General features: G+C 35.2%; 4 protein-coding genes across 5 annotated transcripts; 1 reads left to right on the forward strand and 3 right to left on the reverse strand.

The window, feature by feature from the left end:
* Positions 1-215: 215 nt before the first annotated feature.
* Positions 216-2,581, reverse strand: LOC105765745 (RING-H2 finger protein ATL48). Its single transcript, XM_012584989.2, has 2 exons — positions 2,335-2,581; positions 216-556 (listed from the first exon to the last, which is right to left on the reverse strand). The coding sequence occupies exons 1-2, from the start codon at positions 2,408-2,410 to the stop codon at positions 384-386; spliced, it is 249 nt and encodes an 82-aa protein (XP_012440443.1). The 5' UTR covers positions 2,411-2,581; the 3' UTR covers positions 216-383.
* Positions 2,582-4,708: 2,127 nt separating this feature from the next.
* On the forward strand, positions 4,709-8,284 carry LOC105765747 (rac-like GTP-binding protein ARAC8). 2 transcript variants are annotated; one of them, XM_012584993.2, is made up of 8 exons: positions 4,710-5,169; positions 5,454-5,541; positions 5,722-5,831; positions 5,910-5,973; positions 6,955-7,019; positions 7,100-7,165; positions 7,478-7,575; positions 8,000-8,284. In XM_012584993.2, exons 1-8 carry the CDS (start codon positions 5,065-5,067, stop codon positions 8,037-8,039), a joined length of 636 nt encoding a protein of 211 aa, XP_012440447.1. In that variant the 5' UTR covers positions 4,710-5,064; the 3' UTR covers positions 8,040-8,284. The 2 variants fall into 2 exon arrangements, with proteins under 2 accessions (XP_012440446.1, XP_012440447.1); XM_012584992.2 differs by lacking the exon at positions 8,000-8,284 and having other exon boundaries at positions 4,709-5,169; positions 7,478-7,772.
* A 555-nt stretch (positions 8,285-8,839) lies between these two features.
* LOC105765746 (uncharacterized) lies at positions 8,840-16,735 on the reverse strand. The gene is made up of 5 exons (XM_012584990.2): positions 16,155-16,735; positions 14,088-14,459; positions 11,352-14,010; positions 9,476-11,175; positions 8,840-9,328 (listed from the first exon to the last, which is right to left on the reverse strand). Exons 1-4 carry the CDS (start codon positions 16,299-16,301, stop codon positions 9,515-9,517), a joined length of 4,839 nt encoding a protein of 1,612 aa, XP_012440444.1. The 5' UTR covers positions 16,302-16,735; the 3' UTR covers positions 8,840-9,328; positions 9,476-9,514.
* A 1,449-nt stretch (positions 16,736-18,184) lies between these two features.
* On the reverse strand, positions 18,185-20,824 carry LOC105765748 (uncharacterized). Its single transcript, XM_012584994.2, has 3 exons — positions 20,594-20,824; positions 19,165-19,322; positions 18,185-18,491 (listed from the first exon to the last, which is right to left on the reverse strand). Exons 1-3 carry the CDS (start codon positions 20,763-20,765, stop codon positions 18,384-18,386), a joined length of 438 nt encoding a protein of 145 aa, XP_012440448.1. The 5' UTR covers positions 20,766-20,824; the 3' UTR covers positions 18,185-18,383.
* Between the last annotated feature and the right edge of the window lie 3,378 nt (positions 20,825-24,202).

Below are 24,202 nucleotides of genomic sequence, written 5' to 3' on the forward strand. Positions count from 1 at the left end.
ACGTGAGAGATACTGTTTTTTTTCGGTTTTAAATTTTATTTCACATAATTACGTAACTCGAATTATTTAATATAAAATTTTAATTAATTTTTTCGAATCCAACCAAAATTAAATTTCGCTGAACCCTGAGCAGCTGGTTCTTTGTCCCTATCCTTTGGGTTTTAAACAAATACATATTCAACATTACATATACACATGTACTAAATAATAATATCTTAGAATAAGACATGCATAGAGCATATTTAATTTATTCCCAAGCTATATCAATCTGAGGGCATTTGCTTTCTTGGTGTGATGCTTTTGTTCAACATCTATAGCTATAAAAAGAAATTGCATATCAAAATAAAAACAATATAATGGTTGCAACCATGAAACCGAGTGTTCTAACTCGATTTCCAGGGATTATCCCCATAGTAGTATGCAGTGCCAACCATAAGAGCAACTGTAGCTCCCTGAACTACCACCCTAGCTCGCATCAGCATCTGACCCAACTGAGAATTTCCTTGTCTAAAACTGATCAACCCCGCAGTGAGCACTCCAGCGGTAATAAGTGCACCTGTATATGCCCAAATCTATTAGTGGCTACGAATTTCGATGACTATTTGTTTCCACTAGCATCACACAGCAAAGAAGATTGTATTGGTTTTACATAAACCCGGGTTCCAGTTGGAAATAACATTTTACTTGGACTCCAAACCTAGACAACATATTAAGATGCTAAACCCTGAAATAATGTAAAATACCAAATATAATTCTAGTACTATGAAATATCACAATTAAGCCTGGTAAATGCAACAAGAGCACCAATCGAAAGTCTTAGTAAGCTAATCCCTCAATTAGTTAAGTAGGGTTCAGCATTGATTAGATTATGCATTTAAGGTAGCTAACAACATCCTAACGTGCAGCAAATGCCTAAAGCACTATAAGCTATCGAGCTGAAGATGAAAACAAAACAAAGGAAAACAGCAAACAACCTAAACATTAAATGAAGTTCAAAATAGCAATAAATAAAACCAAATTGAACCAAGTTGTAAGCAATATATCAATCTCTTTGCTATTTCCTGCAGAGAGGTATCATTAGCTCCAAATCAAAACAGGTTTCATCCAAGTTGTATTTAATAATCCATCCCAGTGTGAACTCTGCAAGATGATTAGGTAGCCAATAAATTAAATCAAATCCTTGGAAAAAGACATGGAGTTCATATATAGAACATGCAAGGAAGGTCATTGATTAAGTTTTGGACACAAGCTTCCAAGGTTCCCAACTCCTACACAGGCACCCTTCATGTCTAGGTTTGATAAGAGTGACAGCATCACACTAACTGATAGTCACACAAGCATCTTAGGATTCAATTCATCAATGGAACTGGTAATGGTATTCACAGTGAAGCATGATCTTTCTAATTGTCATATTATAAATGAAAAGTTGCCAATAACAATTATAATACTTTGATAAAGACAAATTTGTAAAAATAAAGAAATGCAAAATAGGCAACAATAAAATACCAAAATACAGGATGCTCATTGCTTCATGTTGAACATACAAACTTGGCCAAAAAACCAATGAAGAGAATTTTCAAAAAGTCCTCTAGAAAATTTTAAAAATAAAAAACTTGTATTTCAAATATTGATATACTATGGATATGCTCACAGTTACAATCTAGTTTCATTCAGTACTGGTTCTATTAACATGAAAGAAAAAACAAAGGTGAGACAAAGCAGCTAACTAGTCCAAGAAGCTAGAAACAAAAGACCAAGCAAATTCTCAAGCATCAACAGACAAGAAAAAGGAGTAAAGCAATACACTCAAATTGATTACAAAGAGTTGGCATCCAATCATCCACGAAAGGTCCTATTACGTCCTTTGAGGTGTAACTCTAAGAAGTTTACGTTAATTTACAGCTCCCATTTGGATAGTAACCACATGAAGCAATCCTTAGTTAAGCAAAAACTCAACATAATCGAGGAAGTGAAGTGTTTTTGCAGCCAAATAAAAGGGCAACTCCAAGAATATGCTACATACACATAACAAATCAAAGCACTTAGCTACACAATTTTCACACTTGAGATTCCATTTAAAGGAATAAAGCATTAGCAATGGGGTTGTTAATTAGGTAGCTTAAACTGGCTATCAGAAACATCAATTTATTAATGAAAGCTTAAAATTAGAAAAACTTTATCAGAAACATCCTTCCAACTATGGATCTGCAAGACAAACTGAAGCAAACAAAAGTTTAATTTCTATAAAATTCGAACCACAAATCTTTCATACAAAAAATAGATAAAAAGCAAGCATAAAATCGGAGAATTTGAAGAGGGGAAATGGAAAATTACCGACAGGGACAAGAGGGTTCCTGACACGCTTCTTCTCCTCCAACAATTCTTCGAAACTAGGTTCCCCCGAACTCATCTTCTACCTTTCTGTATATTGTTCTGCTGGGATTTTGCCGCAATAGCTTTCAGCTTCGAGAAAATTACCAAAATTTCTATGTAGAAATTGCTTAGTGAGCTCAAACAATGGGTTTTGAGGTCCAATGAACTTGACCCAACTGCGATGGTGTGAGGGCCTGTTCAGTTTAATGGAGATTAGCCCGTGGTAGTTGAGGCTTTGTGGATAAAGACCCAGAGATAGATAGCAGATTTTATTAATTTTTCAATTGAATCGGTTGGACTGATAAATTATTGATTTCATCATAGATTCAGTTTTAAAAATATTGATTTGCTCTTTAAATTAACATGAATTAATTTATTAATAGAAAATAAACAATATAATTCAATTTTTAATAACAAAAACTTTCGTGGGAGGAAAGAGTAAAGGCGAAAGCATTAAAGCTTTTAAGCAAAATAAAAATAAAAAAGAAATTAAGATGATGAGTGCAACTTTAGCTAAACAGTTGTTTAACTTTTGTGGGCAATCCTTGCTTTTGCTTTTATTATGTTTACTTAATCTTTACTTATACCTTCCACCACCACTTTATCAATGCTTTGCAATTATTGGACTTCCCCCCTAAACTTTTGCTAATTTTGGGGAAGACCAACTCACCTAGATTCCCTTCTTTTTCATTTTCATAATTCCCATGTACCATTTTCTTTTGTTAAACCATCAACACATTATTTCTGATTTAACATTATTTTATATTTTTATTTCACTTAAAATTAGATTTATCTAAAAATGAAGTTCCAAATCAATTATAAATATGATTTGAAAATATAAAAAGAAGAAAATTGAATGAGTCCAAATAGAGCGGTCCAATCGGAATATGACATTAAAAGAATTAATAATAATAATAAATGCGGTGTGGTCGTAAATATAAAACCCAAAGGGTCTTCTCACCCATATAATATCATCTATATATTTAATGTAGTAGGTGTATCACTTCAATGGGATTTTAGTGGCAAGCCATTTCTTAATTTTTGTTTTGAAATTATAAATTCGATTAAAATGTTATGCTTTTCTTAAGTTATATATGTATCAAGTCTATTCATTATTTTTAAATATATATTTTATTTTATTTTATTTTATATATATTGCATACATAAATAATTATATTTATCAAATATAAAATAAATTAATATATTTATTTTTTAAATACGTATAATTAAATTTTATAATTAAAATTTCAATATAATATATTTAATTACACATTAACGAAATTTGATCCTAGATAATATTAAATGAGTAATTATCTCGTGAAGGTGAATTTTAATTTTAATTATAAGCAGGGCACATCAAAACATCTTAGAAAACTAGTATGTGGGATATAACTATCGACCGATTCAATCTTTCATTTTTTAAAAGATAATTATACATTTATTGATTATTTAATGTGTTTAATTTCATCATTTAAATAATATTTGTCACGTCAAATTGTTGAAAAGCCTAGAGTTTTTTCTTTTCTCCTTAAACAACTTGCCAAAAAAGAAAAAAAAATTGCTGGTGTCTGTCTTTATGTGTTGCTTTCCTCGAAATAGACCCCAATTTTCTTTTATGTATTTCTTTGTGATATTAGGTAATGGAAATCACTTAATAATATTAATAACATAATGAAAATCACTAATCTATAATAAAAGGGTAAATTATACCCAATGTCACTAAACTATTAGTATGTTTATGGTTTGGTCACTCAACTTCAAAAAGTTATAAAATAGTCACTGAAATATTCGAAATTTTCATTTAAATCACTAAACTATTCGTAAATTTTTATTTAAGACATTGGGCTGTTACGTTTTTTTCTTTAAAATTCTAGCTAACAAGCTCCAAGTCACGATTTAACGATCAATACAGTGAATCAATATCCATTAACGAGTAGAATATACCTTAGATTTAAGTTGATCGGACGTTTAGTATTGGAGATCGAAGAAGAAAACTATTTAGTTTTTAGTTCGTAAATTCGTGACGTTGAACTCTTCTTTATGAAAAGAAACTGAACAATAAAATAGAGAGAAAATGAGAACTTTCGATTGCTGCAGACAGTGTGAACATAGAAAGCCAAACAACAACAATTTTAACAACCTAGTGACTTAAATGAAAACTTTTGAATAGTTCAATGACCATTTTGTAACATTTGAAGTTAAGTGACTAAAATATAAATTTACTAATAATCTAATAACCTCGAGTGTAATTTAACCAATAGAAAATTAGAAACCCAAAAATACTTTGAACGTATTATTATATTATCTTTTAAAAGCTCTTAACCCCTATATTACTCAACTTGAAAAATGAAAAGTGGAGAAGGAAGAAAGAAGTAAATTATGCATAATTCAAAGAAGAAATATTAACACTAAAAAAAAAAATCTGGAGTTGTGCAGTAAATTCACAATCTCCATTGTCAAGAAAGAAAGAAAAAAGTAGTAAGAGTAGTAATAGAATTGATAAAGAAGAAGTGAAATGAGTGAGAATCATGTGATCCACCCCACTCTTCTCTCTCACACTCTTTGTCTCTAAATCCAAAATCCAACTAAAAAAGATCATAAATTTATCCATCCATCAAAACTACCCAAGCTTTTTTCTTTCTTTCTTTCTTTCTTTTTTTTTCTGTATTTGCTTTATTGTTTTGTGTTTCAATGGCTTCAAGCGCTTCAAGATTTATCAAATGTGTAACAGTTGGAGATGGAGCTGTTGGCAAGACTTGCATGCTTATTTGCTATACAAGTAACAAGTTCCCGACCGTATGTTCTTAATTTTTTCCTCTTTTCTTATCTCTCTGGGTATATATCTTGTTTTTTAGATTTTTGCTGCTAAAGTTTCCATTTATTCTTGTTTTTGTTTTTTTCATCCTGTTTCATGTAAAGACTCTAGCTTTATAGTTCTGAACATGTTTCTAGCTTACTTATTCATGATCATCAAAAGTATGTCCTTTTGGGGTTCTTATAACTTAGCTGAATTTTCTCATCTGGGTTTTTCTTGTTCTTTTATTGTTTGAATCTGGGGTTTTACTGTGCTTTGTTATCAGGATTACATACCAACAGTTTTTGATAACTTCAGTGCCAACGTTGTAGTTGAAGGCACAACTGTGAACTTAGGTCTTTGGGACACGGCTGGTATCAATTCTACTTTGACGTTTTATGCTTTAAGTTTTATGTTTGAAGCTCCAATTTACAGTCAGTATGGCATTGAATTTTCACATCAAAGTTGTTTGTTTCTTTTTAAAGTGAAATTTGATAAACATTTTCTTAAAATTTAAACTTGTTTTCAAGTATTGATTGATAACATTTTTATAGGACAAGAGGATTACAACAGACTAAGGCCATTGAGCTACAGAGGTGCAGATGTCTTTGTCTTAGCTTTCTCATTAGTTAGTCGAGCAAGCTATGAGAACGTACTAAAAAAGGTGAATTATCTTGGATATTCAACTTCTTTCAACAGTTGTGATGTCTTATGTTAATATTCTGCAATTCTCTGATGACAGTGGATTCCTGAACTTCAGCATTATGCCCCAGGCGTCCCTGTGGTTCTGGTTGGCACCAAATTGGGTAATTCTGCAATTACATCACTAGCTTTTTTAGTCAAACTAAATCTTAATTTAGTTTTTCACATTCTATACTTTGTAGTAGAATAGCATCACCAGATAGTTTAAAAACTACTTAAATGATATCTGCATGAAATTGGAGATTGGAGTAATATTTAGAATGGGGCTCATAGACTCATAGTTAGGGGATGTCTGGTGCAATTAACTCATGCAATAAATTAAGAGGTAGTGGAAGTGGCACTGATTGATGTGTGTAGTGCAAAAATTTTGTTTGGAAACTACTTGATGTACTAGAGATTTGGTCTAACCGAAGTTATGCATCTCGTAGAGATGGAAGAAAGGTAGGATATAGACTACTAAGACTTGAGAGAACAAATGAACAGAAAAATATTCCCTTGAGTGAAATTTGTTTTTCAAACCTTGGTAGGTGGAAATTCAATGCTATTTTATTCTAATCATAGGCCTGAACTCAGGCTTGCTCGAATATCATGAGGTAGTTTTGTGTTGTTTTGATCTAAAAGTGGTCATGCTCATAAATTAAATGCAAAATTGAAAGCAAATAGAGTTAAGAGAATAGTTGTCAATTGCTTCTGCACAAGTCCTTGATTTCTTCAATATCAAGTCCACAATTTAGTGACACTTCCAGCTAAATCTTTGTATCTTCTTTTCTCCATTGTTTTCACCTTATGTTGATGTTGCATATTTTAAATTCTACTGGACAGACTACTTCTCCAGCTAATTGACCAAAAGGACTGTTTAGTGCTCTCATGTAGAAATAGAAATTGCGGGTTCTGGCATCTTCTGAAAGGAAATTTTTTAACCTGAAACTTTTAATATGCCCTTTTGAATTGGTATTTGAATGATCCATGTCTTTTATAAAGGAGCCTTTAAAAGTTAATTTAGTACTATAGGCAACATTGCAATTTTTATTTGATCATTTGCTAGATAACGTACTAATTTCTTTTTTTTTTAAATGGACAAATAGATCTTCGTGAGGATAAACATTATCTGGCTGATCATCCTGGCTTGCTGCCGGTTAGCACCGCACAGGTGTGATATCTCTTACTGGTAGGATTTGTAATATAGATATTATTAGCGTTTTTGTACTTTAACCATCCTATGAAAAACAGGGCGAGGAGCTCCGCAAACAGATAGGTGCTGCTTATTACATTGAGTGCAGCTCAAAAACTCAGCAGGTATGAAGAAAGTTTGGTAACTACTCTTTATTAATGACCTTGGGAGACTTGAGTCTCTTAAGGACAAACTGGAGGAGTTCTTGGTGGAAATTGGTTTATAGACATGAACTCTTCGATCTTGGTCACTTGTTAACTCTTTATCTGTTGACATGCATCACGTCATGTTACTAACATAAAGATCCTATCTCAAACTTGTCTTTGGAGCTTCCATACTTTAGGCTCAGATCCTGGTGTTATGGCAGTCTAAAAAAGATTCATGCATTGTTTTACAAGTAGCATGGAGCTTTTTCAGTTATGATTTTGCTTGTGCAGAACGTGAAAGCAGTTTTTGATGATGCAATCAAAGTTGTAATCAAGCCACCCCAGAAACAGAAGGAGAAGAAGAAAAAGCCAAGTCGAGGATGTCTAATGTCGGTATTTTCTCTTATTAAAGTTTTGGGTGCTTGTTATTATCTGACAGTCTTAACATATGAAATTTAAAGCTTTTGAATTAGTATGCATACTTGATACTGAGTAGCTTAGATATGACATGGCACATTTGTTCTTTATGTTATCAACAAGCGACACTAAGAATCCCCTTATAATTGAATCATTTCCGTGTTCTGCATTCTCATGCTTCGAAGCTCACTAAATTATTAGCTATGGGAGTTATTTGTTGTATTCAATTAAATCAAATGCAAGTAACAAAACTTTCAAACTTGAGTGTGGGGCTTAACCAGTTGCATCTTGACATATCGTGTATGGATGTGTAAGAAATGTGCGATTACTGTGTATTTGTTTAATCCGGAAGCAACAATATCCAGGACATGATCTTTCCATTCATTCAAATTGCAGAAATGTCTTCTGCGGGAGGAACTTCGTGCCTGCTAAATGAGACGGATTGGCTTCAGTCAAAAATCAAATGCTTGTGTTCCTCTTGCCACCTAGAAATTCTTTTTAGACAAACAGGATCAAGTCCGCTTGTTTATCATGCAACGCTTTTAGCATACAGATTTATTTCTAATCTTACGCTTTAATTCGGATGCTAATTTACTATAGTGATTTCTTGTATAGAGTTAAAGCTTAATGGACTTGTGGTTTTATGCATGGAAAAGAAAAAGACAAGTGTGCTTTGAGTTATGTTATCTTACAATTGAAGTTTTTATATTATATATTCATAAACATTCCCAATACGGAGGAAATGGATAATGAGAACAGTTTTTGCTGTAATTGAAGTCAAGGAATGATTATCGATATCGGAATTGCACGTCTTTACGTTCAAGAGAAGACCCAATTATTGTTTTCTGGTGCGTAAATATAATAACCAATTCGGCGTGCGTCATGATTTTGCTCGATGCTGTTAAGACTGACATGTGGGTCAAGCACAAACAAGAACTCGAATACTCCGACAGAACGGTAGCATTGTCATCAGAATATTCTGTTTTCCAAATGGATATGGGACATGTAGAAATCGGAGCATGGAAATTTGACGTGAATATGTCAATGGCTCACCGCAAGCTCCAGATTCCAGACAGGGCTTGGCTTTGCCTACTACTCGAATCAACACCAAATATATGAACGCAATGGAAAAGGATGAATGATCAAATATTACTTGCCCACTCCAGTGTATGCACTCAAGTCTTACTGCCTCCATTACATTCTAATAATATTCATAGCAAGCAAAGCTGACACCAATTAAACTGTAGCATATCAACTACAATTAGAGTTTATCAATTAAATAAAATATATGAATACATCATCAACCACAGCAACCAAGTCATGCCACATCAGAAAAAAGGCTTCAGTATCAAAATTCGGTGACCACTTTAATTGGAAAAGAAAAAGAAAAAGAAAATTAAAAGGTGAAAGAAAAAAAAAAAGTCAAGAAAAATATGCACTAAAAAGCAGTATGGGCACCAATTTCTAATGTCTGGGCAACATATGGGCATGATTTCCAACAGTTATAATATCTACAAAGGGAAAATGATCTGTGTCCAGAACAAATTCAAGGAACAAAGCTTGAATACACCCCGAACAGATTCTTTTACGGTACAGTCGATATGCCGAAAAGGTGGGGGGTTGGAGACTATGAACAAACATCAAATGGCTCACTTACCACCCATCCTCTAAGCAAACACAGGTCAGAAGACCTCTGGGGGTTAGCCAATGCCCATCCTTGAAGAACTGAAAAAGAATACATCAAATTGGTCAATAAAAAATTCCATAGTTCTAATATCAATTTTCTCCCTAGTAGGTATAGAAATAGCAAAATGGGGAGAAGAAAAATGGAAAATTTGTCAAAAGAAGCTGAGAAGAAACTAAATGACTCACAAGCTTTAATGGGCCACTAAACAGTGACATCTAAGGATGCTACTGCCATGAAGATTGCTTGTATCCATCCCATCCTCCCTCAGGTTCCTTCCTTTTCAAAACCCCACCTGGCACCTGATACATTCTTGCTTGTTCCTCTGCCAGGGCCTGAGAACTGGCAACAGACAGATGCCGAGATGCAAGAGGTGCTGTCTCATCTCTTCCTTCAATGTCTGGGCCTCCAGGCCCTGCATTTAAATCTAGACCGTGCCTTCCCCACTTCCTTCCACTCTCAGCACTACTATTATAACTACTGTCCGGAAGGTTAACAACATAGGGCCTTGTGTAATGGGATGGAACAGTGCCAGCAGGTCCTAACAATTGTGAATGGACCGGGGGAAAACAAAACCTCCCACCAGAAGATGAATCAGCATAAGTTGTTGAACTGCCAGAAAAGCTGGTTGAAGGAAGAGGAAAAGTAGTTCCAAAGGGAAACACAGGATATTGGAAAGGAGTTGATGGAAAGGGCACTGCTGGTGCAGATGACAACACAGGTGCCCTATAGACATCAGGATTAAAAGGGGTGGCACCAGTAGGGGGACCCAACACCCTTTGTGTTCCACCAGTTGCAACAATTGGAAAAGGTTGCTCCCTATCAGGCAAAATTGATGGAATAGTAACAGCTGAGTATGTATTCCCTGTAGGAAACCATGACGAGAAATTTGCCATCTCAGCATTGTTTATCTGCAGGCTGGGAACTGGTGCTTGAGATAGCACATTGCTGTTTCTATTATGATGGCTAAATAGTGATGGTTCAGCACTCGCCTCATCAACAGTGGGTCCATTGTTCAAATCAAAGTCCCTGCGGAAACTTGCCTCACCATTAAGAATACCAACTGATGATTTTATTGGATGCATAGGGGCATCTATTCTGCGACTATTTCCAGTTGAGTGATTACCCAAATCAGCAGGTTCATCAACTCTGTTCAAATCAAGATCAAGTCCACCAGAAGAGCGAACGGGTGCCGGACCAACCAACCCACATTTTAAATCACGATTATTTGAAAGGTCTAGTGCAGAGTTTGTGCCCTGGGCAGAACTTTGAAAAGCAAGATCCTCAAGGACTCTCTCATCAGGTACATTCAAATCAATATCCAATGGAGGACGACACTGTTTTCCAGTACTGGCATCAGGAATGGAAGCATTGTTTGTACCCAGAGGCATATCTAGACTTTTTCTGGGTTCAGCTGGCCGAAACGCACTTGTAGCAGCTGATCCCTTCCAACCGAGTGCCCCTTTAGTCCTCAGCAGGTCCTGTGGGGGAACAAAGGGGCCTTTAGCAGCAGCAGCAATAGTAATAGAAGCAGGAAGGCTGCTAGACACGGAAGAAACAGGGAAAGGCAATGAGCTAATTAATTGGACAGGAGCTGTCACATTATTTGATTCCACAAATTTCCCATCATCTGCATTGAAGTCTTCATTCAAGTCGAATTCTACTTTAGCATCTGTATCAGCAACACCTGTAGCAGGAGTATCTGTAGTGATCGATGTGCATTCTTCTGCTTCATCTGCTTCTACACCAGTCACCTTAGATCCCCTTGGCTTCTTAGTTTGTCCTGTTTCCGACGATGCCTTACAAGGAGATGGTCTACCATGTACTTCATGACCCTCACTACATTCTATGTTCTCCTGCACGTGCTCACCTTTCTGGGCAGTAACAACTGAACCAAAACATATTCAATTTAATTACCAGTTTAATAATGACAAAATAATAATAATAATAATAATAATAATAATAACAATAATAATAATAAAGGAATGCAAAACAAAAGCTTAAAATAATAAATAACAAGTGCTTCAAACTTAATAAGGACATCAATGATCAGAGAAGCATTACTTTCCAACTCAGGTTTTTGTTTCTCATTGTGACTGGCATGACTCGGTGCATCAGTCTCAACATCCTTCTCAGCCTTCACTTCATCAACATGTTCCAAAACTGTATCTCTGGAAGGACCAGGAGGCAGTGCTTCTTTATCTGTTCCTTTGATGAAATGCCCAAAAACATTCGCTGACTTCTGATGAGTCTGTGAACTTCTCTCCGAATCTTCAGTGACATTTTTCTTGTTATTATCCGCATCAACTTCAATAGAAGGTACAGACGAAGAACCTTCAACCACTTCTTTCTCCACTTTTACACCTGCATCGATGACCTCTTCATTTACCGCAGAAGTGCTCCCCAAACAGCAATCATCATCCACTTCATCAGACTTTTTATCCAAACGCTCTTTGGAATCATCAATATCAGTAGTTTTCTCCACGGTGCATGCAGAGGGCAGATTGACTAAAGCAGCCATCACAATTTCCTTTAATTTACCATTTTCCGGACATTGATCTGCAATCTTCGGCAAAGATGAAGTTAAATGCTCATTCAGCTCTCCTAATTTCTCTAGAGAGGAACCAGTCTTGCTTTCTGCATTTTTAGGCCATGAATTACTAGCAGCAACACCCTGCTTTAGATGCTCATCATCTGCACCCTCAACAGACTGATTCCGATTTTGAACAACCTCATCCCCCGAAGGTTTTAATTTAGTTTCATTGCCTGTGGAAGAATGCTCAACAAGAGGGGTATTTCTTTGTGGAGAATCAATCGGTGAAGCCCCATCTGACTTAGAGAAGTCTCCAGTAGCCACACTAGCAAGCAAATTCATTCCAGCATCATCCCCAACTGGCAAGCACTCATTTGCTTCGGCGTACTTAGCACAACTATCAATTAGAGCATTTATGGAACTAAAAGAAGCATCTTGCAGTTTCCCTGATTTAAGTTCATTTCCAGAAGATGAGGAAGCAGTTTTTGTAACTTCAGTTGTTTTCCTAGCATCTTCTCCAGTCCTACAGTTTTCCTCATCATGAACAGCTGCAGGTGAACCATCTCCCTCATCAGACCCAGTCAGCACATCTTTGAAGTCATTGCTCTGCCAAGATTCGGTATTCACATCAGTGGCAACATTTGCCCGATAACTCTCACTTTTCTCCTTCATGTTACGATCTAATTGCTCATGTTTCTCTGAAAGCACAGGAGAAGAAGCTCTGCTATTCATGACTGGATGATCTTCAAGAGATCCTCCACTGGCACTTTGTGCAGGACTTCTACCTCTATTTGGGATCTTAACAATGAACTTATGACTATTACCCTCAGCTGTAGGAGGATCAGTTAACTTTTCACATGTTAAACCAGACTGTGATACTTTTTCTGAAGCAGGATTTCTATGCAATGAAGAATTTTTGCTTGATCCAGCTTCCCTTTGAGCCCCTGATGGACCTGGGAAACCATTAATGGATTTCCGGTGCCGTGAAGAACTACCTGAGATCTTAGCCACTATTCCTGAACCAGCTGCAGAACTTCTTGCATCCTCCTTTCCAGAAACTCCCCCAGTCTTCCCAAGATCACTAGAACAAGACTGACTATTGTTGTGGGACTGACTAGAACTGCTGCTTTTTTCATCCCGTGTGGTAGTTTGAGGGTCAGAGGTGCCAACAACAGCAGCATTTCGTGCCTGCCCATCTTTTAAGTTTGTACTGGCTGAGGCAGGTGATGTTGCTGCCTTCACAGGCCCTGGTGATGCAGAAGCAGACTTGGTCGTGATCTCTCCTTGAGCAAGCTTAACCGAACCAGTTTTAGAGGCAGAAAGTTGGGTTACTGAACTCTTCATGGCAACATCAGATGATCCAGAGTGCTTGCTTCCACTGTGAGAAACATCAGAAAGACGAGCTCTAGCAGACCACGGAACACCCTGATTTGAACCACACTTGGCATCCATCTCAGCCTCTACTCGTTTTTTCCATGTATCAACTAAACTCCTTGCTTTCTTCTGTATTTCTATATTCTTATGAGTACGCAAATGATTCACAGACTTGCCAATGTTACACATCTGCAGAGCTGTAAGATTTACAGGTAGCTTATCAAGAGCTCGGAGTAAGGTTAAAAGAAAATCATCAACTGATCTATCATCCTTGCAGCCGCTACCATCTCCAATCTTCCCTTTGTGGACTTCCTGGAGCCATTCATCAAAAACAGGCAACCCTCTGAGCTGAACAAAATGACTAAGACAGTCAAACTTATCTGTAGCTGCTATGACACCAGCAAGCATTGACCGGCTCACCAAATCTACTTTCTTCTCATTTCTCTCAGACACCATGAGTTGAACCAATTTCTCAACTCCTGCATAATCTTCTAGTCCCCCCTTTTCAGTAATTTTAGCAATCTCAGATTTTAGATTAACTTCTGGTCTACCATGACCAGAATCCCCATCATCCATTTTACTAGTACGTTCCCTTTTGACAGGCTCGAAGCCTTGATCCCCACGCTCCCTCTTTTTCCCCTTACCCTGAGAAGGAAATGAGGAAGCACTGTTCTGTACGCTATCTGAACCAGGTTTTAACTGTGATGTTGACGTCGGACCATTCATTGGCTTTGGAGAACGGCCACCCTGCTGCACTGTTGCATGCATCTCTAAGCGCGTCTTATACAACAGCTGATCTACTTCTTCTTGTAGTTCCTGAAAATATAAGAAGAAAATATCAATAAAAAGGGTACAACATTAATAAGACATATGAAGGAGCAGATAGAACTCACATTAATATAATCTTGATCGGTTAGCCACCATAAACACTTGTTTGTAATGTCATAAACTCGCCGGCACACAAATGAGCAAATCCCTGATGGAAGTTCAACGTCTTTAGGAAGGAATGCAACTTTACACGGATGGAGTAAAGATGCAGCAGGAATCTCATCCTTATGGAAGGAATAAAAGATTTCGTTTGGCGCAGCTTCCAACAGGAGGCCTTTGCCAAGCTTTACTTCAGCAGGTCGATAAAGCCAATTTACACACAACTTTAACTTGTTTTCTTTCCCAGCAGTTAGACAACGAATTATTCCAATGAAAGGTGGAGAATCTTCGGGCGGTTTGAAGAGAGCACAGTCACCAACACTGATCTTACGTCCATCCTATTGGTAGCAAAACAGGCTATGTCAGTAACTTAGTGAACATCCGTGTATGTAATTTTTTATCAGTGAAAAACTAAAGCAATTTGTACTATGAAAAAAAATGCTTGATCAAAAACCCAGATTGTAACCCACTCAGTTGTTTCTAAAAGCCATCAACTCTTGCCTTCAAAGACTAAGCCACCCAAAGGAAGCAGTGCAGGTAATTTAACACAGACAGAAACAACTCCAAGAACAACCCTCTACTAGCAAATAGCAAGAAATTCAGCTATTCAGATCTGTTGTGATTCCAATAATCCAGCTTTATTAGATAAGGACTTTTTGAAAAGCATATGTATAGATAAAGATGCAAATAATAACACCATTTAGGGTATGATCAGTCAGTTTCTAAATAAATTCACAAAACAAACAAGTTTTTCTTCAGTAAAATTACAATGCTTCTATAGATATTAAACCATAGTTTCACAATGTAAGAAATAAATCTACTAAAATTCAATTTAAGAGAAAATTGCACATTAATTATCCCTAAGCCATCAAACTTCAACAATAGCAGGAAGGAATTATAGTAATTCAGATATATCTAAAGCTATTTTACAACAACAATCAAGGAGAAGTTGAATTAGCAAGTCATTCAACCACTCAGATCTAGTCTGAGTCCAATAATCCAGCTTTATCAGACAAGAAAGACTTCAGAGATTCATATGTACAGAAAAGAGGCATATACCACCATATAGAGCATGACTGGCCACTTTTAAACAAATTCATGAAACAAATACTTCTCTTCAGTAAATCTACATCAAATGGAAAAATACTTCTACAGATTTTAAACTTCTCAGTATCTATTATAATACAACTTAAGAGCAAATGATGAACTAGAAACTAATTATTTATCAACAAATTTCATGATTCCAGCTGTCCAAACTTTGGAAACTTCCCAATATTCTGAATAACAATAACGCTGGTGATTTCTTCTCCTTAACACTCCTTGATGGTAGGCAAATTCCCATGATCAACATATATACATTGATCTATCTGGACCTAAATTTCTCTATCATTTCCCAACACTCCCCCTGTCCATAACTCCATCATATTGGGTGAAAGGAAAACATCCAAGGCATGCTAAGCAACTGCTACTCGAAGTCCACAATTATAAATTTCAGACAAGTCAATGGAAGGACCGTATCATCTATAGAAAAACTTGTATATGAAAAGAAAAGGACGTTCTGGTATCATAATTTAGCACACAAAAGATATGTTAAAGAAAAATGTAAATTGGCCCAAGGAAACAGACTCTTCTCGATCATTACCCAAATTACAATGTAGTACACCGCTTCCCACAACTGAAGCGCTGTATGAACGACAAAAATCAAGCCAAAAGTTCTTACACGAACACCTCGGCCAAACAATCCACCCAAAAGATCAAAAGTTAAATGCCTTCCAACAGATCAATATTCCAGCTGATTCAAAACCAAGCCAAGAAAAATCCAAGAAAATTAGGAGTACTTCCACACAATCCAGCACCAATTAAGCCACCATACCAAATTCCCAAAAGCAAAAGTGAACCCCTCTCTTCATTTCCACCAAATCAATACGACAAAACCTCTCTTATCAAATCACAAGACGAAACAAAACAAGCAAACAAAAAGAACAGAAAATTGAATAGAATCAAATCAAATAAAAGCAGAAGAAAAGGTATACCTTTGAAAAGAAATTAACGGTAGATGAAGAAGAAGAAGAAGAGAGAGAAGCACCACCATCACCACTCAGAACAGCCGTTGAACGTGTAGGGACTGTCCACATGTGCCGTGCCTTTTTCCTCTCCTCACCTCCTCCCCGCCCATGCATAGCCTTGCATTTTCCCCTTCGAGTACCATCAATTCCCCCTCCTTATTTCTATCTTATTTTTCCCCTCTTCAATTTCCTCCCCTTTCTTTCAACAATTCCGTGCCCTAGATCCGCCCAAAACCCTACCTTTTACCATCTACAGAAAAATCCCCCCTCAACCAACCCTAATTTCCCCAATCGCAAATCGGAAACCCTAATTCCCTTTAGATCGCGATTCCCCCTTTTACCCGACCTAATTCAATCTCAGATCCATCCACCGCGTTCGATTTTGCAAGCCGCCTTTCGATCTATAGAAGAACAAAAGAGATTATTGAAAATTAAAGAGAGAGAAAATCGAGAGAGATTAAAAAAAGAAATTTGTTTTTGATCGACTTTTAGAGAGAGAGAGAGAGAGAGAGAGAAGAAAAAAAAAAGAGACAGACAGAGACAGAGACAGAGAGAGACGGCAAAAGGAAAGGTGTACTTGGGGTTACATGGTAGGGCAGAGCGGGCAATAGGATGGGCAGTTCGGGCAACTACTTAACGAGGGGCAAGATATAGTCACAGTGCTGTGACGGAAATGAAATGACGTGTGTGGGATTCCGGATACGGGACTGGACTTGTTCGATTTCGTTTCAGATTATTAACTTAAAAAGTGTTTGACTCATCAGTGTTTGTTTTGGCACCTTTGACTTTTATTTTTATTTTTGGGAGGGGGTAATGAGGGCAAATGGGATTTTCAACGGCCGATAAAATTAAGGTTTTTGGGTTTTGATTTTTAGGGCGGGGACGATAAAGCTACCCGTGTGGGGTATTGCGGGTGATGCTTCAAAGAGGGCAAACTCGTAATTTCTCACTTGAGGGAGAGTTAAGGTTGTCTCCCCTCCTGGATTCTTTCATCCAACATAAGAAAAATAAAAACAAGTTGATTTTTTTAAAAGAAGAATAAGAAGTGAATTTTTATTATTTTCTTTTATGGGTAAACAAAGCATAAACAATTCTCTATAGCCTTCAAAAAATCATGGAATTTTTGCATGATGATCACAGATATAAGTTGTTGAATATTTAAATCCAAATTAAATATCATCAAATTGAATCTAGAAACGGAAACAGGCAAAACTAATAGTAGTAGTAAAATAGGGTAGGGTAGGGCAGCGCTTCCAGTGGTGTAGGTGGCAATAAACCGCTGCTCTTGGGTTTAAAGGCTACGGTTGCTCAAGTTTGGATGGATGGTCCTTCAAATTTTTTTTTTCTAAACCAGTTTTTGTCCTCACCTAAACAAATCAGTCGAGTACTAGCCTTGAATAAATGAAAGAAACAGAATTTTAGAGTGGTGGAGACTATCGTTGGGATGGGATCCATCATCCTGAAAGTATGTGAGACCAGAAACAGAGCATTATTCATTAAACTAACAAAACCAATTCTTCAAAGCGTTGCAATGGCAATTCTCCCTTTCGCTTTCCCTCAGGCATTTGGGACCACTCTATGCTGTGTGTTAAGCAGCCTTGAGAGGACACAACACAAACAATGCTCTTGCTCTCGAATCCCCACTTGTAAGAAGTAGCAGGGATTCGCAGTTGCTATTTTCCAACTCCCTTCATATTTTATTATCTATTTTTATTTATTTATATTTCTGAAAATACAGTTGGAATAGATTCAAGCTTAGACTTGATTGTGACTGTGGACCGTCAGCATCCCAAGGGAAGATTAAAAATAAAAGAAAAAAGGCACAATTCTTCTATCGAGTTCGAGTCTGTCTGTGTGGGGGACAAAGCTTGAACCACTGAACAGTCTGGATCATTGCATTTGTGTATACTCAACATTTTTACTACAACTTCGGTGAGGAATCCGGCTAACATAGTTAGAAATTTTTCAGAATAGAAACCAGGTGTAAAAGGGAAATATGAAATAAACCGAGTTCCTTTAAGATGATCAGCAGCAGTTATTGATTATGTGCCATCCAAAACAAACACAAACACTAGTTATGTTCCTAAACACCTAAGATGTCTGATGCAACAATGGAATAGCAAGTCAGAATCGAATCTCCACCAACAAAAACAATAGAAAGCCTTCAGTGAACGGGATAAGCAGTTTAGTACAATATCACAGAGCATTTATCATCCTCTTCATCTCTGCAGATCTCCTCGGATCAGGGTCTTCAATTGCTCTTTCTGTAAGTACTTGCTTAATTCGGCACATCGACTTCCTTACCTGAATTTCATAATCAGTATAAAAAATCCAGTAAGCAAGAGGTGCTTCCTAATGGTGGAGGAATATTAAAAATCTGGTAAGCATGAATGATTCCAAACATAATTTCAGTATTAACAAACATGATTACCTATGCAGAGTAAATTTTAAAAATATTTAAAAATAAGTCTGATTGTTCGATAGTCGTAGTTACAAGGAATAACCATACACGACTGCTTCATTTTAATACATTTTAACCATTCATTCTGACTTATTACTAAGAACTACAAAATGCTACTTTGTTCACAATAGTATAAACATTTAGAACTAGTGTCTAATCATCTAAAGAATTTGCAGTGTGTTTGCATTGGAAATTTGTAAATTCAAAGATCTTTTAAATGAGGGCGGCCATATGAAACGAAAGTGAGAACGTATTTAAAAGAATTTTGAAAACCCGCATCTTTATATGGGGTTCCAGAGAGGGATTTCAGGTACTCAATTTCCTTCAGAAAATTCCTCCAAGTTTTGAAATTTCCACTTCTTTTACCAAACAAGACAATAGGATTTTAAGCATTTAATATCCCGATTAAATGAATTCCCTTCCAGAAATACCTCATCCAAACAGACCCTCGAGGATATTCAAGCAACAATGATCACAAAGCATATCAAATGACAAGCAGAAGAAACAGGGTTATACCTTTGGGATGCGTTCTGGATTGGGAAAGCGGAGATTCTGAGCATGAAGCATCTGCCGTTGAGTCATCAGCATGTTCTTCTCTTTCAACAGAACATACCATAGTTTATGGAGATCATCCCAGGACTTTACACGCAGTTCAGAAGCTTTCCAACTTCGACCTGACAGCAACGAAATTTTAAGAAGAAATTGAACAAATTACAACAGCACTAGAACTAGCATGGTGACTACATGGGTTGGATTGGGTCTTGAATAGCAGCTCTACCCTTCTTAGGGTAGGGGCAGGGTCTTCGGGAAAGAAGAAATTCTTTTGAAAAATCCATTAGGTGTAATTATGCTGAAACTCAAAACAAAACAGGAAAGTAAAGATTTGGGTCTATAACCAAGTACTATGCAAATATATCCAGGAAACGGTATGAGTTAAAATGTTATAAATGAAAACCAAATCTCTTGTTTAAGTTTAACAGGGAAAAAAATGCAGCAATATCAGTGTATCCTTCCTCTAGGAGTGCAACAGTTGTTAATGCTTTATTAGCTAAACAGAATCGGTGGAAAGAATAGCTTCAGGTTCAAGCCAATCATAGGAATTAATTAAAAAAAAAAAGTTGTACTTCTTAAGGAAAATGTATTCCTGTAAATAAAGGGGGCTTCTGTAAGAATCTTGTCATGAGTAATTTATGGCCAGTCTATCATAACTACCACATAACACCAGACAATGAAATCCAATGAAACTATCACACTGATCCCAAAGTTGAAATCTATCCCACAACACCAACCATCAAACTACTTCAAACAGATAAACTTCGAATCCAATTTTAGAGAAACCATAGATGACTTATCAGTTTCAGAAAGAACCAAATAAAAATAGATCTTTCATCCAAGGTGGCAAGTAAAATTATATCCGTGGTTTGCATGCTGACTTGAAGATTTCTTCAATAACGACAACAACAGCATTGGCACTAAATTCCCAGGTGCCTGACAGTTATTAATATAGAATTTTGCAGTAACTTAGGGGATGATGTACAAGAAAGTTGATTCTTTAACAGGTACCAAGTTTTCAACAGTTATCCTAGTTTATTCTAATACATGGCATCTAAAATTCAATTATGCCTTTACAATTGTAGTTTGTTTTAGAGTGTGAGCAATTAAAGCATTATCTTGGACTCTCAAGTCCTAACTCCGACTTGGGGAAACACTGGCCATTAAAGTGAATTTGGCAACCCTTCAATTGCACGAACTCGATGAATAAACACCAGCAACCCACAGATTCAAATAAGTTCAAAGATTGTAACAGTTTCAAAGATATGGTGTTCAATAGTCCCATATTGCTTTTACCTTATTCTAGAAAATAAGAAATGAAAATTGGAAACAGAGAAGGAAAAGGAAACTCATGACTAAAAAAAAAGAAGCGAAAAGCATACGAAGAATGTACCGTAGACAGGTTTTTCATCTTCGGGATTTCTATCAGCCTCAAAAAATTGCTCAAGTGGGTTGAGATTAGTAGGAGCAGCTGCTGATGCGGCGGCGGCGGTGGTCGCAGCTGAACTTTCTGATTTAGCGGCAGCCAAGAGAGCTGTTCTGCCTACAAATCTAGACAGAAACATGGTTAATCTCTCACTAGAGTAATATCTGTTTTGCCGAGACAGTGTAAATGTTTTGTAAGGAAGACTTGAGTTTGCGGAATGTGATAGGGTTTTAAGAGCCCAGTCCACGGCCATTTCAATCTAATTTCCAGATTTGATGTGGGGGTCACGGGCTCATTTCTATTCTAATGGGTTTTAAGAACCCAAGTCACGGCCCTTTATAAAATTAAACGATGAAGACTAATATGTAGGTTTTGGGCTTTTTTATATTTAAATATAAGAGCGTGTTTGGGTGAGAATTTTGTAAAAGGATTTCGTTTGAATTTAAGGTTTTTAAAATTCTAAAAATGAATTTATTTATTTAGGTAAATATATTAGATAATTTTAAAATTTATGAGTAATTTAAAGAGAATTCTAACAGTTTAAATTTCTTTTACAGATTCTACCTAAATAGTTGGTTTTTAAAATTGCTCATATATAGTAATTTTATTTGATTTAATTCACATGATCTCACTATAAAATAAAATTTATAACTTAAAAATTATTTTTATTTAATTATAATAAATATTTTAAATTTTATTTTATTAAAACTGTTTATAATTTTATAAAATATAATGATATACTTATTGAATATTTTTATATTCTTTATTCTTAATATAATTATTCTTCTTTTATGATTATTTTTTAATTTATAAAATTTCATTAGCCTATTTTTGTAAAACCAGTTATTTATCTAAATAAATCAATTACAAATCTTAACCTTTTGAATTGATGAATTCTAAAATGCTAACATTTTAAAAACTCAAAAAATTATAATTCTCCATCCAAAGACATTTTAATCTTTTATAATGTTACAATTTTTGGATAAACTATATTAGTACACCCAACTATGCTTTTTATTCTTTTTTGGTTACCAACTATGAAAAGTTACAAAATAGTCACTCAACAATCTAATTTTGTCTTTTTTATCGCTCAATTATCTTAGATTTCTTTGTGTTTTTATTTTAGGTTAGCTAATTGGTGACATAAAATTTTTTTGAATAGTTGGGTGAAAAAAATTAATTTACTAATAGTTGAGTGATTATTTCGTAACTTTTCATAATTGGTTGATAAAAAAATCATAGTTGAATGATCTCTATCGTAATTTATCTCTTTTTTATTATCTTTTAAAATATCAAATTTTAATCCATGTTACATTCTCTTCTTAAAAGTATAATATATTTTATTATTGTATTAATATTTATTAATTATATTATTGAAATTTTAACTCTTAATCTACTAACCTCATCTTTTAAAACTAAATTACGAATTTATTCGAGTTTGAATCCAACACTTGTCTTTCTTCTGTTTTTTGGGCCCTTAAATTTGGAGAAGGAAACAAAGCCGCCGACCGAGTAGCTGAAATAAAAGCAAAACACTTGCTTCTCCATCTCCACCACTTTGTAATACTTGATTTAAAAAAAAAAACGTTATTATGATAAAAATATATATTTGATCATTTTAAACTCAGTATAATTAGGTTACAGAAACACGTCATAGGAAAATAACGTAAATAGATTCATATAAAGAAATGCAATAATTGCATGAAACAGGATGAGAACAAGAAATAATAAAAGATTACGTTAATTTGTGGGATCCTCGTTTTATGTTATAGTAAGTATGTTGATTTTCAGCCCTTAAATCTTGGCTTTAGCGCTCCTCGACATGTGTCTGTGATTGCGTTGTGTGAAAGAGATTGTGCAACCAACCACTTTAATCAAATATGAATTTGTGAGAGAAATTAAACGCAACCCAACTCTCACTTCTCCAAGGAATAATCACATTACAATTCACAAATCATTCCTTTGTAGTTGTTTATTAAATGAAAGTGAAACATAAAATGTGAAAAATGATAGTTTATTTGTTTATCATTTCACAAATTTATAAAATTAGTTTTTTGAGATACATTCGACTATAATGATTTAGGAAAAAGAAATGTTCCCCAGCCTAACCAATAAATCAATCAACAGAAGCATCAGTTTTAAAATTATTAACGAAAACACACCAAATATAGATGATAACGGAAAACCAATAAAAATGCATTATATTCAAATTCTACTCATTCATAGTATAATGAGAAAGGACATATGTGTCTCCAATTTTCGAAAAAGGCCAAAAGAAAGCCAGAGAATTTCCCAATCAATGGGTCCCACCATTACCATCAGCAATATGGCAATGGTTCGGTGGCTTTGGCTGTACCCTAAACTTTCAACAACTTGCATCTCTTTCCACGTTCTCCTTTTCATCCCTTGCCATTGATTTCATGATAGAATGGCGGTAAATTTTTTATAAAAAAACTATAATTTCCAGGTCAATTAAACCACTTTTTGTGTTCCATTATGCATTTTAATCCAATTTTACAAAAATTTGAAACCTTAATTATATGAAGCAGTAGCCTTGTCGTATTATTACAGCTGTATTTCACTAAATGACATCCATCCTCTTTAAAATATTAACCAACATTAATTCCCCGCTACCTTTGCGGCTTCAAAAACCAATTTTATTTATAAATTATGTTCATAGTGATGAAAATTATAAAATTATCATTTCATTTTTTTTTTGTTATCGATCGTTAAATGACGTTGCAACTTTAAAGAAAAGAGAAGAAGAGATCGAGCTTCATAACTAGATGCTGCAAATAGAGACTTGTTTGACTCTAGAGAGAACCCTAAAGGCTAACACCAGTGGCCTGGGCAGTTCAATGGTGCTAATCAGTACAAGGAGGGGCGAAGAAGGTGCTGAGAATGAAAGTTGGAAGTGGTGAAGGTCAAGGATTGAAGATGGGTTTTGATTGGTGGACACAAAAGATTGAGTCAGATTTAAGGAAAATTTGACCATAAATATATTTAAACCACCAAATAAATATTTTAGACTACGAATAATAAATTCACATGCAAATAAATGAAGTAGCTGCCTTTAAATACATCATTCAAGAATAAATATATAATGTTTTGCAAACTATAAGTAGAAAATTTAAATGAAGACATCATTTAAAACTTTAAAACATTTTCATTTATTCTTGCTTTCTAGTCACCCACATCGTAAAAACAAATAAATAAAATGGATATGTGCAGTGTAAACATGTGATTATAGGCATATATTGTTTATTTTTGGAAGGATTTTTTAAAAAGTAATATAGTTTCTTTATGATCTAAATAAAATTGCCCATGTTTCAGATACTAACAAAATCCTGAAATTACTCATCTAAATAATCATCATAGTTTCTTACTGCAGATCATCAATATAGCTTTGAGATTTTTTGGTTTTATTTTCTTTTTTAAAAGAATAAATATCAAACTTTGGTAGATATATGTTAAACAATGTAAAAACTCATTTGTTAACATATACAAAAACGAATGCTATAATCATCTACTTAACAAGAACTTTGAATTTTCTGTATTGATGTAGAGTGTTAGTAG

Source organism: Gossypium raimondii, chromosome 12, assembly GCF_025698545.1.
Source record: "Gossypium raimondii isolate GPD5lz chromosome 12, ASM2569854v1, whole genome shotgun sequence".
Taxonomy (NCBI): domain Eukaryota; kingdom Viridiplantae; phylum Streptophyta; class Magnoliopsida; order Malvales; family Malvaceae; genus Gossypium; species Gossypium raimondii.